This window comes from Brachyistius frenatus, unplaced genomic scaffold (assembly GCF_029030835.1).
Source record: "Brachyistius frenatus isolate BFR_SWC_R1_liver_20210118 unplaced genomic scaffold, ASM2903083v1 Contig_96, whole genome shotgun sequence".
In the NCBI taxonomy this organism is placed as follows: Eukaryota; Metazoa; Chordata; class Actinopteri; family Embiotocidae; genus Brachyistius; species Brachyistius frenatus.
In genome coordinates this window covers 1,531,227-1,551,783 of record NW_027210695.1, presented here as the reverse complement: position 1 = coordinate 1,551,783, position 20,557 = coordinate 1,531,227, and the positions used below count along the sequence as shown (strand labels likewise).

At 42.1% G+C, this 20,557-nt stretch overlaps 1 protein-coding gene across 5 annotated transcripts in view; it reads right to left on the bottom strand.

The window, feature by feature from the left end:
• The window catches only part of syt1a (synaptotagmin Ia), a 154,260-nt gene that overhangs the window by 10,796 nt on the left and 122,907 nt on the right, over window positions 1-20,557 (bottom strand). For 4 of the 5 annotated variants that reach the window (XM_069711007.1, XM_069711009.1, XM_069711008.1 and 1 more), the window contains 5 exons: window positions 17,216-17,388; window positions 14,275-14,400; window positions 6,537-6,704; window positions 4,651-4,818; window positions 1,523-1,640 (listed from right to left, as the gene is read on the bottom strand). In XM_069711007.1, the coding sequence (XP_069567108.1) occupies window positions 1,523-1,640; window positions 4,651-4,818; window positions 6,537-6,704; window positions 14,275-14,400; window positions 17,216-17,388 (753 nt within the window). The remainder of the gene's footprint in view (window positions 1-1,522; window positions 1,641-4,650; window positions 4,819-6,536; window positions 6,705-14,274; window positions 14,401-17,215; window positions 17,389-20,557) is intronic. The other variant, XM_069711010.1, reaches the window with a different exon arrangement.

Below are 20,557 nucleotides of genomic sequence, written 5' to 3'. Positions count from 1 at the left end.
AAGGCCAATGCGGAAGTGCCTTAAACTGCAATACCACCGAGTGCCACTAGGGGCTGGCTCCACAGACTGCCATTAAAACTAAAGTCACTCCTCCTTATTAGTTTTCTGGTGGTCAATCTGATAATAACCCCGGCATTAATTAGAAAATAAGCCTCAAAAAGTTTAGTTTTTAGGGGCGTGTCTGTTTGATTGACAGGCCTGTAGTGCAGTCAGATCTCCGCTACAGGTGGGCGGGACACAGGTTTCCAATCAGATCGAGTTAGATCCATCAGTCGCTCCTCCTTAGATCGTCCAAATATGGTCACTTCTGACTCCAAACCGCTCCGAGCTAAAATCCGAACTCGAGGTTCACAAACCAACGGGTGACGTCACTATTGGTTGCCGCTTGATGACGGCTAATAAGATCAAAAACTAGATAGTGACTGGCCCAGAATGATAAAAACTATCTAATTTATTTCTATTTTGTTTTGTGAAATTGATTAAAGTTACACTGAGGGACAAATAGAAACCTTGATCTATTATGCCAGTGCAATATTTAGTGATGAATAACAAAACTGCAAGTTACACAAAGGGAACTAATAAATTCAGACTGTTTTAAAGCCTATCTGGTAGTGTAAGGATGTGAATTAATAAAATATATTTAAAAAAAAAATTCTCTTTACTTCTTGAATCAAGTTAAATCATAAATAAAAACTATTCATGGGATTTTATTTTTTAAAGCATTTCTGTAAGTATTCTGACTCTTAATGCCTTAAACCTCTGTACAGGACTTAATGTTTGTATTTGAAGTTGTCATCTGCACACAGCTGCTCTGCCCGCAATGCTAATTTAGCCTCAAAGGAAATATACAGATTCTTTTGTTTCCACTTCATAGTAAGACATTAAAACTTGACTGTGAGAGGAAACAAGGAATAAGTGTCTAACTACTATTCCACAGTCGATTCGAGTCGCGTCCTGGGAGCGTGTTAGAGATCGATCGTGAATTTCTAAATGACACATCTGCCCCTCTGAGGCTTATAGAAGCAGACGGACCGACTGCGTGTTGTTTGTGTATCTTCCAGTAACGAACCCGTGTGTGTGCAACTCATTCGGTTACCATGACACCAGATCCACTATTCAGACTCGACTGGACTGCGATAAATGTCATGTATTGATCTTAATCCCACGTGAGAGTTGTGTTGGAGCTACGGTAGACCGCAGCAGGAGCACGTTTCACTCTTTCTAGTCGATCTACTCTATTCTCAACCTGTTGTCTTAATTGTGTGTGTCTTTTTCACACGAGTACATCTACAAAGGTGAAACTTTTTTTCGAATCGAAAATTCTCACCAAAAAAAAAAAAAAAAAAAAAATCGAATCATGACCAGTTATGTGTTTATGTGGTTGTTAAAGAGAGAAAAGAAACCGTGGCAGTGCTGCGGGAGAAGCAAAGTGAGAGCTGCAGTGCATGTATAATTACAGACAAAGGCCCCATCAGTGGAAAAGTCAGTGGGCACACAGTCACACGCTCTCGATTCTCCTCACCTGACAAGCCTCCCACATCCATTTTCTTCAGGTTTTTGGCCTCCAGGACGACCACGGTCAGCTTGCCGGCGGTGGGAACGTACCGCAGGGAGAAGCAGATGTCGCCCAGCTTCTCTTGCTGTCGGAGAGACGTTGCGAGAGGTGGGAACAGAAAACAAGTCAATTTTCCAACATATCAGCATTTCATTATGTTTGTAGTTAATTTTGTGCCATTAATCATCTTTCTGTTGAATTTCGGAGCAAAACTCTTCGAAACCTGTTCGTTGCGGAGGTGAAAACAGTTTCTAGCAGCGACTACTGAACACAAATTTACTGCATCGCTTCCTTTAAAGCAGATGCTCAGCGAGCGTTTTACGTGTGGGGAAGAAACGGCTCGTAAATCCCCCTCCGAAACACGGTGGAAATTGTTCAGTCGGCCGAGCGTGGGGCTCTAGTTTGCCTTTTTCAACACGGCAGATGTGTTTGTGTTTGTTTGGTGCTGCTCCCCAAAAGCAGAAAGAACAGATGTTCAGAGTGTCTGCACAAAAAAACCAAAAACCAAAATCTAATGGTAGTAAAGGTTAATGCACAGGACACTGACAGGAGGTCATGAATCTGTTTACAGTAATTTATAGTTTGAATGCATGAGAGAGCTGACAGAGATGCACAAAGATGCTTTAAGTGATGTAATTGCTTTAAGTGCATACATTTGCATGCATGGTGCTCTCTAACGACAAGGACTGTAACACAAACAATACTGCATGGATGGAAACATTTTCATTAATGATTAAAAATGAAATAAATGAACGTTGCTAAAGTGCACTTGAATTAATGTGATTTGATTTTCTGGTCATTCAGACTAAAATCCTACAGAAGAGATCAATTAAAGTGCAGAAGACGTCAAAATCTCCTGTAAATATGGACGCTGGTGATGAGAAGTGTTTTTATTTACAGCACAACAACTGCGTAGAACATATGGGCATCACAATAAGGATGAATGAGACGGATGGACACCCATTTTTTAAATTTTATTTTGGAGACAAATTTGCATGCATCAATATTTTCAACTGTACTGTGCATTAAAAACAGTCGACTGATCAAGACAAGCTGTTAGCAATGTTAGTCATCATGTGAGCCAGCTGTCTGCACTTCTGCTGCACAAATGGACAAATCATTTCAAAACAGAGAAACACACAAAGAGAACGAGGACAAAAACACTCGAGTAAATATAGAAACTCGGGCGCAGTGTTACGAAAGCTCCTGAGTCAGAGCCAATCAGATGTACGACATGTCCCTCTCTGTTTTCAATCTTCTGTGGTTTTGGTCTCTTGTTTTGGTTTGCATGTGTCTAATATCGGCCCCCACTTGTTTTGTCACGCATCACTTTTCTCGGCGAAGTGCTGCAATCACTTCAACGGGTTCACGCAAATCACCGTTACAACGCGACTCTCATCATCATACGCTGACGAGAGAGCGACTCGTGTTCCTTATCAGCACGAGACGCGCACGCTGTAATAACTCCCTGTTGGGTCGCACCTGCTTCGAGTGTGGACATTTTTTAGAGGAGGTTACAAATCAAAGGGAACAACAACAAAGAAACTGATCTGAATTATTGACCTTTGGCTTGTTCCAGGAGTCTGTCATCAACTTCCAATCAGGGTCTATTCCATATTGTAGAATCAGGAAAACAGAGTATTATGTACACCTTCACCCATTTCATTTGTGTTCAACCATCCCGACTTGTAGCTGCTTCAAAAAAAGAAAGTCTCGGCTTGATTACGAGGGTCTGGTTTTAATCGACGATAACGCGCCGTCCCCTGGAGGCTCGCAAAAACAGGGACACGCAGTTCATTACGCACGTGAGGGCCGATCAGTGACCGAGCTCCTTAATACGTCCCGTGAGCTGTAAAAATGCCAACCGCTTCTTCCTCGACTTAAAGGGCAATTTCACATCTTTGCTGCTTCATGTTTGACCTTGAGAGTCGACCTTGAGGTGGAGCGTTCATCGTTTTTCACCTGAAAGCAATTCCCTCCTCTGGACGATTATATAACATAAGCAATGGTACTTTATATATTATTAAAATTGTTCCATCTTTTCCGGCTTTTTAGCCTTCAAAACAGATCTACTCAAGGCCAGACAGTAATTTTTTGTATATTTTAATATAGTGAGAATCCTGAAGGTTTGTTTCCCCAGAAAATAGAAAGAGTCGTAAAGTAAAAGATGTCCCGAGGGAAAAAGACGTATTTTTGAGGTGTCCTGGTGGTCGTGGACCTTTAGGGAGTTGATCCGAACATCTCTGGTTCAAGTCTGACTGGAGACCTTTTTTCTGGACTTCACACAGTCTGTTGACTGTTGATGCTCTAAAAATCACGTCAATCAATGTCATTAATCAGTCATTTAAAATGCCCTCTGTCAGCATTTAGTTGCCTGATTGCAGAAGGAATAAAAGACAAAAGATATTCACCTACCAACTCCTCTAAAGTTCACTCAGTATATGTTCTTGTTTGTTCATTCTGCTGCGACTACTCCGTCTCTCTGAAAGAAATCAACTGAGTTTATTTACTAAAATGTGAACTTGCTCTCCGCTGAGTGTGAGAAATGCAAAGCGTCGCTCCGGTGTCTCGAACCTGCCGTCAAATTATCAAGTGCAGCCGTGCGACGAAACTCTGAGGAAGTCTATACTGATGCCCTTCAACCAGAACCACCGCCACAACCTCTCTACGGCATCACAATTAACCTTTAAATCAAGCCGCTGTAATGCTAAAAATAAGGTTGGCAACATGTGCTATATGCCATGACATTTACCATGAAAATTGAATCCCCTGAACTGGTGCCTGGAAAGTCACACTTGTATTAATTGAAGGGGAAGTGCGGACATATGATTAAGTGGCATTTCCAGGGGAGATGGATTACTTTAACCGCAGCACTGCGTTTGTGGTTCAAGAACAAAGGGCTCGCTGAACACAGTAAAAAGAACGACCGGGCCGTCACTCAAACAATAAAAATAACCTTATTATTGAAACTGCAGCTACTAGATGCACAAATCTGCGCCGCGCTGTGAGACAGGTGTCGGAAAAGGGATTTGAAACCGATTCATTTTGTAAGGAGTGATTGAGCTGTCGGCCCACACAGGTTTCGTGAGTCTCACCTCCTCCTTCTCGGCGCTCTGCAGATCCCGCCACTCCTCTGTTATGTGGCTGAAGTCCACCTTGTTCATGGGCACCTTGATGTCGCCGATGGCGTCGTGCTTGGAGAAGCGGTCAAAGTCGTACACCGTCATTATGAGCGTCTTCCCGCCGAGCTCCACGTAAGGGACCTGAAGACGAAAGAGGTTCCTCAGTTAGAGGCAGAACGTGCTCAGCTCATCCAAGAACACCAAAATCCCAAGTAGATTTCAACCCGTTTGAACAACGGCAGATGTACAAGACAAACATTGTGTGTGTAATACAAGCCATGAAAACAAGCCAACAGTTCTTAGATCCCAGTTCTTAGCAGACGTCCACTTTTCTTTGCTTTTCACCTGTAAGTTTATTAAAATCGTCTTTTTCCCAGAGTTCGGTTCAGAGACAACAACAACTATCAAGACATCTGTATCAAGGCTAATCTTTAGCTAAGTATGTCGTCATGAACTTATTTTTAAGCAGGCATGATGTTCTCATGATATTATTGCGCTTTTAACCACTCAATGGAAATATACAAGGCCTGATCAAAACGTTCTGTGAACAGAGCGCTGCACAGTAAAAAGTTATGCAGCCTGATCGTGTTACACGTGTTTTTGTGACCGCTGGTTTGTGCACATTTGTGATGTCACTGTGGACTTTAAACCTGAGCAGAGATTGCACATGAAATTTGGTCAAACTCAGAAGCAACCAGCTGGGTTTTCTTTGACATTTGTTTGGTTGTGCCACTGTCAATTTGTTGCTGCACAAGGGGACACCTTTGACAGCCAAGATGTAAATCAGGCACGATGTTTAGATGTTATGGGCGCCGTGTGAACTTTTTCGTTGGACATCGTAGTAGAAATTTTCTAACTCTATGAGCTGAGGAAACCAAACTAACGTTAAAACTTCTCTACGAACTGCACGTTTTTTAATTCTGGAAAAAAAAAAAAAAAAGGCCACGTTTTAAATTGAGTTACCAATTTATTAGGAACACTTGTAATGTAAAACCGTCCAGGCCTGTAAAAATAACCAGGATGTTGTCGAGTTGTCAAAGTCAGTGTTGCAAAAGTTGACTTCAATTTGATATTAATCAGTCCTCGACTCCTTGTGCTGCATCTATTCTGAAGTTAATCACACGTCAAGCGGAGGCCGACAGTTGACTCTGCTTTAAAATCCGTCACCTCCATCCCACCTCGTCGTCTCACACACTTCAGCTCCTTATTTGCCTCCAATCTTGAGACCAAAGTTCGAAAATTTAAATAACTTCTCGCGGCACAAAAAAAAGGAGAGTGAAGGTGCGATAACGCTTCCTGGTTTGTCCTTGACGTTATCTCACAAAAGCATCTCTTCTTCTTGACCGTGCTTATAATCACGCGTCCCGATTTTCTTCTTTTCTTTCTTTTTCTTCCCAGGATGCATCACAGATTTGGAATTATAAAAAAGACACACAAATAAATCTTGCATCGAGGTGGATATCTTGTCACATTATGCTGAAGTTACAGCGAACACCTGTGCTCTCCACTGCTGGGTGAATAACAAAACTTTCCCCACTGCTGAGCAACAGCCATCCATTATGGCCAAGGCAAGGCCAGGGTGTAGCGGTGCATCTGCCTGTGTTAATCTCAATCACACTGAGCCTCCGTTTGTGTGTGTGTGTGTGTTGTGTGTAACTGTGTGTGAGAGATATTCTGTCTGGAGCTTGTTAATGTGCCAGCTGGTTGCTGTCTCCACACCTTCCAAGTTTTCAAGGCTGCATGCAAATCAGATTGTCAGTGGAAGCAAAAGATCTCCAGCTACACGCAGATAAAAAAAAACAATCAGCTGTAATGTTCAGCGGATGGAGATGAAATGTAGCATTTAACGTGAGGAGTACCTTGAAGGTGAACTGCTCGTTGAAGGTAGGGTTGAGGGTCTTCCGGTGGACCTTGGTCTCGAACTTCTTCTTCTTGTCAGGCAGCAGGTAGACCTTTACGTACGGGTCGGATGTGCCGCCCATGTCCATGGCGGGCAGCTCCGCCGCCTGAATGATCCCCACGATGAGCTGAGAGCGGGAAGAGGAAGGGTCGAAGAGTGAGGGAAGGCGTCCATAGAGCCACATTATCACAACATCCACTGTCATCCCACCAAAATCCTGACACAGAAACCATACTGGCGCTGTGTTCTCAGCACGTGAACACATCGCCCGCCAAAATATCTGCAGCTTGAATTATTCTACCCAGAAATCAATGTGTTTATGTGCGCTCTGTTGAACAGACTCAAGAAACACACTGATTCTTCTGTCCAGCAGCGGTAGTGAAAAAGAAACACTTCAGTGTGGCTGTTCAGGAACAGCTGCAGGTTCCTCAGACGCCTTAATTTGGAAATTCTGAACTTCGGTGACTCCGCCCTCTTTCCTCTATGGAGGAAGCCAATTCACATGCTGAGGTTATTTCCGGTCAGTCCAGAAACAACAGCGTGCGATTTGAAACAAAACTACCCTGTCAAAATTCAAGTACTACACAAGTAAGAGTCCTAACGTGCAAGATAACTATTTGTAAGAGTACTAAGAGAAGTACGTAATTTGAAACAGCAGAAATACGTCTTAAGAACTAAAAGAACATTCGATTTTTCAGCCTCATCTTATCTTTTAATATCACTTGCAATCATTCCTCCCTAACGGTGTCTTAAAGATGACTCAGCGTCATTTCCTCTGTGATATGGCTCCAGTGTTAGAAGGTCGTGAGAAGGTGGCAGCTGCTGAAGAGTTTATAAAGGTCATGATGTGTCAGACTGGGAATGAGGCAAATGTTTTTCTTCACATAGGGCTGATAATTGATAACCACGATGGGGTTCCCGGGAGGCTGATTGACCTGCCAGTCAGAGCCTCCACTCTACGGCCTCTCAGGAGGTCCAGCCAGTCAGTCAATCAACTTCCTATCAGGCAGCCATCAAACGGCAATCTGGAGCCCAACCAGGGCACTCAGCCATGGAGCTCAGCAGCTGTCAGCAGCTGCAGCGGTTTACTGTGTGGCGCTTCGAGTGGTACATAAACATGAGGGGAACAATGACCTCCGGTTGGTAATCAACATAAGGAACGTAACCACCGATAGGAAAGGAAATCACTTTTACTGACGAAAGACTATGGATTTCGTAACATGTTTTTGTGTATACATGTCTTCTCAGAGTTACATCCATATAAGTGGAGCCAGAGGAACACAGTTTCTATGCATTTAGATAATCCAAAAAAAGCACGTGGTCCAACTAGATGTTGGTTTGAAAGTTCATTATTTGCTTTGTAATTAGAGTTGGGAAGTGGGAGGAGCTAATTCGGACGCATTTGCCTAATTTTTTCCAATAGAAAATAAGCCGCGAGTGTCAGATGGAGGACTTCTACAATCTGGATCAGTTTGATACTTTCTCACGTGCAATCAGCCACCGTTCTTCAATAAAAAGTCAAAATTTACAAGTTTGTGTACAAAAACCTTTCAGGGGCTACGACTTCCAATGTGGGTTTCGGTATAAAACATCCAATCATCACTTAAAATGTTACCGTTAGCGGTGGCTGAGAGTTAACGATGATGGTGATGAGAGAACTAAAGAAGCATCAACATTCTTAATCAGCTCATGTTTAAGGTTTGGTAGAATTAGCAGTTGTGGCCCCACATTTTTTTTTTTTTTTTTTTAACAACTGATGAAATAATTGAACAATTTTGAATTTTACACTGCTCTGATTTGCGGCTCTGAATGTCTTCTTCTCCATGGAAACGATGGAAATTGTTGCAGAGTATCAGGTTGTTGTGGTATTTAAATCTGTCTGCTGAGCCAAATTAACGTACAAAACAGAACAAAATGTATAAGTTCAAATGAATGCTGGTAAAAAAAAAAAAATAACGTTCTGTGTGTCACTACTTTACAGCAGCCTGAAAACCAACTCAAAGTTTCTGACCTTTTAGCGTTCATGCTCTGATACAGACGTTAACACACACTTTAGCTTTGAAGACTGCGTCCGCTTGACTCCACACATTAATGTGTAACTTGACTAATGAGATTATTTCTGCCCTCAGAGCAGCTCTTACCCGCGGAACTGTTTACACATTTAAAAGTCCAATGAGCTAAAAGACCTTGTTTGTACAAAATATGCCACACACGGTTATTTTCGCTTTATCTATGTTAGATTAGCGAGTTTATCTCCGGGTATAAACAACCAGCAGATGTTCAATGCTGCCAATAAAACATGGAGAATATTTCTCTTGTTACATCAGTGCTATATCAACGTACGTATCTGCATCGGATGGTGGTGGGATTTCAGTAGGTTAAAAGTCATCATTGGATGATGTAATGGTGATTTACAGGGTCGAAAACACACACGTGTGCTCACAAACATCCAGTGGTGGAAAGTAAATAAGTACATTTACTCAAGTATTGTACTTAAGTACTTTTTAGAAGTACTTTACTTGAGTATTCCCATTTAATTCTACTTTATATTTCCCCTCCACGACATTTCATTGGGAAATCAAATTCAAAATGATATATTTTTCATAAAACAACAACATTTCTCAATTTCAACATTTGATATGTTGTCTTTGGTCTATTTTCAATGAAATATGGGATTACATGATTTGCAAATCATCGCATTTCTATTTTTATTTATGTTGTACACAGCGTCCCAACTCCACTACATTTATCTGATTTGTCAGATCAATATTTTATCCCTAAAATATACAATCAGTTGCTATATATGCATTATTATACATAGATTATACATCATGCATTAGGCATCATGTGTTGAAATTACATTACATTAAAACACTGCTCATGTGTAAATGTCAATGACGTAATATTCCAGAAATGTACATATTATAAATATAACACTCTAAACTGAGCTATTTTTCATAAAGAGTAATTTTACTTTTGATACTTTAGGTACATTTTGCTGACAGGACTTTTACTTCTTAAGTAGGATTTTGAATACAGGACTTCTACTTGTAATGGAGTATTTTTTTTTTTCATCGTAGTATTTTTACTTCAGTGAAAGATCTGAGTCCCCCTTCCACCACTTCAAACATCACACAAGACAACAGTGAACACAAGACAAATACATCATGGGCTAAACGGGACATCTTTGATTCACTGACTGCTCACCAAGTATTGCACAACATTTCACAAGGCATGACCGAAACCACATCAGATCGCTTTGACGTGTCCTACCTATGCTGCATGTAGCTCATCGGGGCCACTCGGTTGTAAAACGGTGACATACCTCAGAAGGCATATTAAAGATGTACAATTACTCTACCTGTCATTTACCTTAACCTAAACGGAAGCGCGTTGCGCGCCGCGGTGCTGCAAAGCGCCACTTGGATTTTAAAGTGGAGCGGTTGATGCTCGCGTGCCGTCCCCCTGATTTCCATCCCATCCGTCAGCGCAGTCAGTGGGAGACACGGCATGTCACATCGTCTCCACTGGGAGAGGCAGTGACGCCTGAGAGAAGACGAGAGCGGGACGTGGCTGGAGTTGTTGATGTGCCGTTTGCTGCGTCAGCTAATAGTTTGTTTTCCGAGTCTGCACGTGAACACGGCACGGACTGCATAAAGCTTCTCCCAAAACTTATTGAAAAACAAAAATAATAATAAAGAAGCCCCACAGGTCCATTCAATAGTAACATTATGTGTTGACTGTTATTTTTTTTTCCACTAATTTAATTGTGAGTTTACCTAACTTTTACAAATCCAATTTTTTTCATAATTATTTTCTCCAAAAATGAAAGTGAAAACCTACAGTTACATTAAGTGAGTGATTTGGTTCCCTGTCAATTCTCCAGCTGCAGTCATTTTGTTTTAACCGTTTATTTCTTGTGCACTGCAAACACTGCACTGTAAGCAATGAGCTGTAACTAGTTATTATCATGATTATGACGATCATTATTTTGTCTATAAAAGATGTTTATAGATGGCAAAATTACTTGTTTTGTTCCATCAACACACCAAAACCCAAATACAATAAATGTATCACGATAAAACACATTCGTAATAAATCCCCACATTAGAGAAGCCGTAGCTCTGTGATGACTTAAATGGTCAATAGTCAAGAATTGTTAGCATTTTTTTGTTCTTGCACAAGTTATAACTCCTCTTTCTGACTAACCATCACAGCTTTGAGAGTAAAAAACAACAGTGGCTGAGAGTGTTTGCCCATCTGTGTGTTGTTCTGTTTAACTAAGGACTCGTGTTGTCTCACAGCGGAGGGCTGCTGGTATGAAACCCCTCTTTGTTTGTGTGTTACTCTTCAGTCCAGTGAGCAGCCCGCTGACCAAAGAAGGGTGATTCAGTCCCTGATTCAGTCCCTCTGCGTGTTGGGCTCTATTTTAACGATCTCGGCGCACGGTCTGCATTAACTGCACGTTCAAATCCACTTTCACTATTTAAACAGCGGATAATCTGAGTGCAAAATGAGGCGCGCAGTTCAAAGGGAATGTACTTAGCCTCCTAATTAAACTTAGATGTATTTTGGTTGAGACATGAAACAAACTAATCACAGTCTCATCTCCTGTTCACTGCAAAAGACACGTGAGCGGATTTCTTTTATTACGGCCGATTTGCCAAAGAGAAAGCTTCTCTGCAGATCAAATGTTCGGCTTGTGTTCAGATTGACGACAATAATAATCCTTCGCATTGTAAATCCTTTCATCTTTAATCTTTTGCATGTTTGTGAACTGCTGCAGGTTCCTGTGTGTGTAGGACAGGTGCAAGCAAGGTGCTCGCCTCCCACTGTCTTGCCCAAGGACACTCTAGTATGTGGACTGGAGGAGGTGGGTGTTGAACGACCAACCCTCTCCCCAGCCGAGCCACAGCTGCACCAACAGAGCCAACGATGCACCTGAACGCACCTCATTTAAACATGCACATGGACGCTCAGACGGGCTCAAGTACATTTGGACGGGAAAAATTAAACTGCATCGGTCTGAAACTAAACATTTGCGTTGACCTCGGTGAAACTTTGTGAAGGTTGTACTAGAGAGCCCCCTTTATCCCAGTGCATTACACACACACACACACACACACACACACACACACACACACACACACACACACACACACACACACACGCACACACACACACACACGCACACACGCACACACGCACACACCACACACCTAATAAGGACCGGCCTGCCTCAATAACAGTTCTCTCCCTGACTAGTATTTATTAATTTGGCTTTGGGTGTTATTTTAGAAACGAACTATCAAAGGGGGAAATTCTGAAATAAATAATAAAAAAAAAAAAGAAAAAGAAATGGAATAAATGTTTTGAATTTCATCCCTTCTTAATAACGGGTTTAAAATTCAAATAATCTGACTGGCCACAATACAATCCGCCTGCTCTTGACCTGTGAAAAGAGCAATGAATATGGTAATGATGTTGAAAGTAGGAATGACATTATAATTCTCCTCCTGCTGCGCCGAGAGGGCCTCTTTGTGCTTCATTTGCTGTGCGTTTGCCTGATGTCGCCGCTCCCCGAAACGATTTGGATCTTTTACAAAAACCTTTTTCGTCTCATTAGTGTACAAACCCAGGATCATCAACACCGGGGGCAGCGGCCATTTGTGGTGGTTAACAGATAGAAACAAAGCAGAGACTTTTCAGCCACGAGGATCTGACATTAACCTGAAAGTCTTTTCCCACTCAGCCTGATCTCTTCGCACACAGACACACCAGCGTTTCCCTCTTTCATCCTGGCAGGGTGGAACATTTACCGACAGAGTTGGAGGCAATCGTGGTGGAAGAAGTCTCTCTTTTGAAACACATACCATTAATTAGCTCGTAGCGCTCACAGCAGGATTTTAAAGGGGAAGCATATTTTATAATATTCGAAACAAATTGGTACGAGTCTGTGAAGCTTACTGGTGGCATTTTGTTTATCGCTACTGAACAAGGTCACTTGGAGTTCATAAACATGGCAACGGCATCATCCACGATGCAGCTCAATGACTGGCTGGCAGTACAGTGCAACAATTGGCTAAATTGAATGAGGTCGAGAAAGTATGTGATCGTAGTCGGGCTTTCAAATTCCAGTTTTTTTTTTAATTTCATTCTTTGCAACTTCTGCCACTCTTCATGTGCACAAACTGTTGCTCCAATTTAAAGGATTTGAGTCTCTGCGACGGTCGGTGTGTCCGGTCGGAGAAGCAAAACACTTTTTGCCTTTTCCGTGTGGTCGGGCAACAAATTGAGTGGTTGGCTTTCGAGTGTAATCCGGCTTTACTCTGATATCTGGGGGACACTCGGCCGGCTCTTCCAAAAGTGACACTGCACTGAGGAAAAGTTTGAACTGCATGAAAAACTGAATTTAATCTGCTCTGCAAATTACCATCTTCACGCTTCAACTGTACAGACTGGACACCTTGTCGTTTCCTCTTTAAGAGCAGCCGTCTACTATAATAATAATAATGGAAATTTCACACACGGTCATTTACCCAATCACCTGAACCTGTTCTCCTTGAGCAGTTCTAGGGTGCTCACACTGATTGTGTGCACCTCAAAGCCTGAGGATTAAAAAAAAAAAAACACTTCCTGGAGACCGGTGCGGTTCTGAACTGTGAGCTGAAAGTGGATCGGATGAGTCTTTCGCTCTTCCTGTTGTGAGCCTCTTTAACTCTGGAGTCGGCGGCGGGGCCGATCGTCTTTTCCTCTGGGGTCACCGTCGCAAAACGAGAAAACTGTCATCCATCCATTACACTTCCGCTCCACTGTGGAGCTTATTACCTGCGCAATCAGGAACCTCATAGAGACCTGTCATCGCCTCCAACTACATGACAGATCAACTCTGTGAAATGTAATATCGTCTGTATAATATTTTTTTTTTTTAGGAAATGACTTCTCTAAAAGTAATGAAGGTCTGCTTGACTGAACTCTAATAGCGTCTGCGCCTTGTAATTTTATTAGCGCCACTATTGATTGATTGTAATCTGTGAATTGATGAATATTTCACAGGTTAAGCACAAAAAAAATGTTGATTATGGATCAGTGAAAATGACACGAGGGTTTTTTATTTTTTATTCTGGTGTAGAGTTTTGTTGTTTGGAGCTGCGTCTCTGCCAGAGTGTATAAAAGCACAGAGAGTTACTGTCTAATCTCAGGCTGTCAATTCTGTTTATAATGCCGAGTTAGCGAGCCCAGAGAGGGACAGTGTGATCATGCATCGCGTCTATTATCTGTCACACAACATCTGGTGGCAGGAAGTTGATGTGCTTCCTTTTTAAAACCCAGTCGCTGGAAAAAATAAAAAAATACAACAGATGGATATCTGCAGGGGCTGCATTCAATCAAGCAGAAAGAGAGAAACAAATACAAACTAAATCCCAACAGTGGGCTGTATCTTTCACGAGGCTCAGCGGTAAACCCTCAAACTCGACCAACATGATATATCCCTGGGAGATTGCTCTCAAGCTTCAGTGACCAAACTGTGTTTACAGAAGGAAAATGTTGTGCAAAACCTGGTTTGGGTCCCGTTTAATCTCTGGAGAGACGAAAACAGTTGGACCTCAGAGGTTTGGGCGTGACCATACTTACGAGGGAGGAGCTTTTTGCAACAACGACACACACTGAGAGAAGTTTGGAGCGCCGATCCTTACCGCATTCTCCGTGAAATTGTAATCCAGGGAGTATTGTAATTTGCCCAGTTTCTGGTCCTCCTTGGGCTCGGCCTCTGTCTCCGTTTCAGTCAGCCCTGTCTCCGCATCCTCCTCATCCTTCAAGGCCTGAAGGAGACACCCACCAAGAGTCAGTGTCGCCTGTTTGTCGCTGGTGCTAGCGCCCAGCCAGCCGTTCCCCCGCCCAGGTCCTGCCAGCGGACCTACTCCTGTAAAAGCTCCCGTTTGTTTTATGGTGCAGCATGGGGGGAGGGAGGAAACGGGGGAGGGAGAGGGGGGGGAGCAAGCACTAAAACACCATAGCAGTTAACACCAGGACATGCTTTGTGATGCACTACAGCCCCGGGCCTGGTCCCCTGATGGTGCTTTTCTATCAATCTCTGGGTGTTTTCTGTTTAAAGGGAGGAAAGATCAAACGATGGCGCCAGAAATGAGAGCAATGGGCAAGCATTAGAGGAAGAAGACAGGGCAGAAAGAAGGGGAGGAGAAAAGATGCTTCTAGATCACAGTAAGACGATTCCCTTGATGTTATTTCAGGCAGATCAAATCTCTGTCAAAAAACACATATCAACTGGGAAGTGTCTGAAGAGACAGAGAGCAAGAAGTGAAGTTGCCCTTTTTTTTTTTTTGCTAGCCTGGAGAAGAGGTGAGGAGGGCGGGGGGTAGCAAGTGGTGGCACTGGTGGGGGCTGGAGGAGAGGTGGTGGTGGTGGTGGTGGTGGGGTGAAGGAGTTTTTGTTATCAGAACAACATGCGATTGAAGAGGCAAAAGACATGGTTTCGTCAAGGTCATTCATTCAGCGTCAACCGTTTCCTCCCAAGATGTCTCTTTTCGTTAGGCATGCAGAGCATTCTCTTGTCGTACAAAAAAAAACAAAAAAACAGTGCTCTCGTGTGCTCCCCCCACCCCAACCCCCCCACTCCCACGTGTGGTTTTACTCCCGCAGACCCACAGTCACATTGTCATCATAGCCCCTTAAAAAGCTTTCAATGTTACCCCCCCCCTCCCTTTCTCCCCCTCCCCCCCTCTACGCCGATGGTAGCTAGAAGCGTCATGCCAGCGGTGGGTGGGGAGGTGTTGGTAAAAAGGGGGGTCGTGATGTACATCGGGGCCCGCTCCTATTAGTTTGTCAAGTTGCTCGTGAAAGCAAAAAGGCTGAACAACACTGATTCAAATTTGCCTCTGTCTTTGCCTTTTTTTTTCCGGGAGTATTTTCTTTCATGTTTTTCTGCTTTGACACATTTGGAGGGAAAAAGCAGAGCATGTCAAATGATTGAGGAAATAAAATCAAAACATGTATTTTATTGGATTTTTTTTTCCGCGCTCCAGGAAAGTTGTAATCCGTCTCACCGAGGGCTGACGGATGCAAATGCCACAGCGCATCAAAAGCTTCCTTTTCATCAGCAGCTTCAAAAGAACATTTACTTGTAGAGCCTCTCAATCATTCGACGTTTTCTCGCCACCTCTCGTTTGATATGTAAATTCAAGATTGAAAAGGCAGGAGACTTTAGCCCGGCACAAAAAATCAGTGTGGTTCAACCTCGTCAATGCGCACCCAGTGTTTGTTTTTTTTTTCATTCATATATATATATGTGCATATGCAGGTTGTACACACATATATAGAGCAGATATACATGTACTGTGTGCATAGTTACATATATTTGGTTCTATGGGAGTAGTAGTTGTTGTCAAGAGGCTATAAAAAAAAAAACGTCAGAGCAGCAGGCTTAAGAAGATCCAACAGCAATTGGGAACCTACCGCCAGTGACCATCCCGAACAGTCATCAGACACAACACAGATAAGGAGGACATAGAAGGAAGAAACACAAATTAAAACAACCACACACAGGAGTTAACACACCAGAGTCTGAGGCACACCGGGAGAAATGACCGCCTGCCTCAGGAAGTGGCAGATTCGCCGATCTCGGAGATTAGTTATTGGAGCAAACCGAGGTCTTTTATTTTGATTAATGGATATTTGAAAAATAAAACCCGGATCGTACAAATGATACAAAAATCTTGCAGCGGCTTGCGTGATCTTGCTGGCTGATAAAACTGTTCACTGTTATGTTAAAAAAAAAAAAAAAAAGTTATAATGAACGCTTTCTTCTGCAATAATCGAGTCAAATGAGGTATGAAAACATCGTCGGTGATTTTCTGCCTACGATTCTTGATCCACCTCTGGTAACGGAGGTGTTGCAGCAGATTAAAGATATTCGGTGTGACGACGCTCTGCAGGTGCAATTAGCGCGTTAACACCCTCCCCCCCTCCTCCCTCCGGTACCGGTGAACGAAAAAACCCCGTCCCGTTTGTTTATGGTTTGGTGATGTCATTTCTCTGGGTGGATACCACTTCATTGCACAGCAAACGTTACTCACACTCCTCAACAAGTGAGCAGGTCCTCATATGACCCCCCCCCCCAAAAAAAATAAAAATAAATAAAAAATAAATAAAGGAACACACAGGAACTATAAGCAGGAGAAAAAAACAACAACAGAGAGATTGAAAGGCTCTCTCTTAAATCTGAAGTCATCTAAATGACTTCCATTAACTCTCCTGCAATTAGGCTGAATACTTTTTAAATTAAATGGTGAAAATGTCAGAGTAAATAATACTGTATGTATCTCTTTTGGCAGCAGTAAATACATCATAAATACAGAATACATACTGTACAGTAGCAGCCATTGCAGTGACACTGATAGAATTAGGGTCAATGTGATCGATAAATATTGCGTAGAATTATAAGCTCTAAAATTCAAAACATCAAAAGCATTATTGGCTATATTTAAGACAAATAATTTCTTGCATATTATCATGCAAACAGCATTCATGAACAGCCTCTTTTTTGGCAGTAGGTGTGTTATTAAATCAAAGTTCAAAGAGCAGTTATCTGTCTGAAATTTAAACAACAATAGTCTGTACCTCGGTTTTGCCTCCATCTTTGACGTCCATCATGTTGATGGCATTTTTGCCCTTGTCTTTGCCCTTCTTTTTGTTTTTCTTCTTGAATATCCATTTTTTGCAGATGCAGAAGCAGCAAGCCAACACCAGGATGATGGCCACTAAGGCGATGGAGACGATGGCCCATGACGGCACTGCGGAGACAACAAAGCGGTGCAGAAAAGTTTTGCGTTAAGACGTCCGGCAGAAATAAAACATGAAAACAGAGCGATCAAACCAACTGACAGGTGAGATAAAAAGCAGGGAAATGCGCCTCCAGAGTGGCCACACCAAGCGCCCGGCTCCACCGAGACGTGGCAGACTTCTAACGATCGGCGCCGACTAGCGGGACGAGACCCGATTGAACAGCTTCAGCCAATTTAGCGGAAGTAACAGATGTTGGCATTTTCCACTTGCCATTTAAACAAAAGATTCTCAGACGGCTGACACTTTCACGGCAATCAGCGGCAACGCAGAAGTTGCTGGGAGCGAGGGCTGCGGTAATTTTGCAGGGTGTGATCGAGAGGCATTAACGCAAGTACGACCGTGACAATCCGATGATGCAGTAAAACTAAACGGGGTTCGCCTCGCATTGTTCTCTCTGCTGCCATATTACCTTTTAAACGTAGTCTGAAATTAATCTTTTGTGTTCGGGGATTTAAGGCTTTGAATTTTTTTTTTTTTTTTTTTTACAGATAGACTGCAGGCTCAGACAAAAACTTTCCTAAAAGGCCGAGCTGCCGAACTTAATCTCAGTGGTTACACGAGAGCTGGACATTTTGAGTTCAGAGGAGACAACATTTTGAGAATCAACGTCGTCGTCCGTCCATCCTAATTTAAGGCTTTTTTTTCACTTTAGTTTCTTCACCGGTAAAGTTTGGAGGAAATACAGGCAATATTAATAATTAATTCACTCTTCCATTCTAAAAAAGATGCTAAAATCATACAAATATTGCATTATTAATTATAACAAGTTCATCCACTGGCAGCGTTGCCCTTAATTTTTGTGTTATGTCACTCAAATTGAGCAAGATAATGTCATTTCCTGCAGCCATTAATTTGAGAAAGCCGTTTTATGAAACTAATTAAAAGTGGTTTTCCTTGTACACCGTGTGGGAACTTTTCTTTTATCCTGATGATTAGAAGAATCTTTGAAGACATAGGAAACATCCTCAGAATCACAACGAGGTCAAACGAACAGCTGGAAAAAAAACAAGTTATTTTTTAAACTAAAATTCCCTCGAGTAACTCTGACTAGCTTTAAGACATTTTAACATGTTTAACATTTCACACAGAATAATTCATACAAAAAGTATGAAAATATCAGTGAAAATCAACGGGGATGATAAAGCCTGGGGTTATTTACGAAGTACAGGGATTTATTGAAATTTATATCTCACTTTTGTGAGTACTTCACAGCGATAGTTCCTGATAATTTCACAAAAAAAGTCATAAAACACAACCTGGATTTGATTAAGAAAGAGTAAAAAAATGTAATGTCATCGTCTGATTCTTATACAGGTCAGAAGTCCAGAACAACAGTTTTGGAGATTTTCCAGCCAGTTTGTGTGTAAATAACACCCAAACAAAATGTATAACTCATGTTATTCTTAAAAATGTATATTTTGAAGAAACAGTAAGATTTTAAACACTCGTTTCTCCGTTATAATTAAAACAGCTTACAAGATGATAAAATCATGTCGGGGCGAATGAATGGCTGTCCCCCCTCCCCACCCCCTCCACCATATGTCGTATGGACCTGACTGGAGAAATGGGACAAGCAGCAGTCACATTCACATCGTCAGACACTCAACAACACATTGACAGCCAGCTACAAACACGGTGACACCTATCTCAACTTTCCTCAGCGGTCGGCTTCCTGCTGCCGACACGCCACACAAACACGGTGACGGAAGGACAGGCGGGTTGCTTTAAGGACCCGAGAGACGGCGCAAAGTCCAGATGGGTTGAAAATAATGAGAGACCTCAACAAAGAGGGACACCAAACACCTGGCAGCCCAACCCTCATTTTAAAATGGACCAATGCGCCCATTTTAGGAGCAAAAAAAAAAAAAAAGAAATCCCACAAGACGTACACTGTCACTCATCTCAGGAAAGAAACCATGAGGACGTATGAAGCAGGTCAAACTGAAACTCAATGAAGACTTTATCAGGAAAAGCTCCAGAAAGACATATCACAACAGAAAAGTATATTACAGTCTATCAGTCTGGGGTTTTTGCTCGCCAGCATTCGGCTGTGGTTCCAGATGAGAGAGAGAGAGAGTAAGAGAGAGGGGGGGGGGAGAAAGAAAAATCGATTCTCTGTTGACAAAATCAATAAGCACTCTCATCCAAGAGAAAACAGTGAGTGATGCTCTAAGATAACTTTAGGATCTACAGCTTTGGCTTCGCCTCGGAGCGGTGCCGTAATGGAGGCGACGCGGAACAGGCCTCGTTTGCGATGAGCCACCTGAAACCGGTAGCGCTTCCTTTAGAAACCGGACACGATACACAGAATGAACTGCGGGTCAGGTGGTGTTGCATAAAAAGAGCGTAAATATCGACTGGGAATTTGTAAATATTGTGTATATTTATGCGCCGAGAAGATTTAGTAACCAAATCAAAGGAAAGTCACATTTTTCACAAGTATTTACCTTTATTAAAGCCATTACAACTTCCAAACACTTTATAATGACTGCCTTATTAGAAAACGGTACCAGGTGTATTTACATTTAGTACCTGCGTGTACAACTTTGTCGAGAAGTAAGTTCTGGCGACTGTTTGAGTTCTTTTGGAAAATACTGCTGCTCATATTAAAACTTCAGCTTTTTAAAAGCAAAATTCAAGCACTTTTAAATCACTTTCAAAGTTGTCGAACCCAAAAATGCACAAACTCCAGAAGCGTTTGTCGTCTGAATTGTTTAGACAAATGTAGTTGGAAAAAAAATTACGTTTACAAAATTCTTTTATCCTCACAGCAATCAATGTATTTTGTCGCTTTGTATTTTATTACCAGTTGCTTCGGCTGAATGTTTTGATCATATTTATTCAATGCTTACTAATTCTCAGAGTAAGGAATCACGAGAGGATTTATTTAGCTATGAATGACGAGTCAACACAAGGAAGAAGATAATATTTGTTGTTGCCCAGAACAGGTGGATTTATTTATTATTATTATTTTTTTAAATCCACCTGTTCTCTGATACAGAGGTCTTCAACCTGGTAGTTGTGATACTTGTAGAAATGTAGCCCCACTCTGTCTGTGAGTGAGAGAAAAGAAACGAATACGACGACGATTTTTGGCTTATATTAATGATCGTTTAG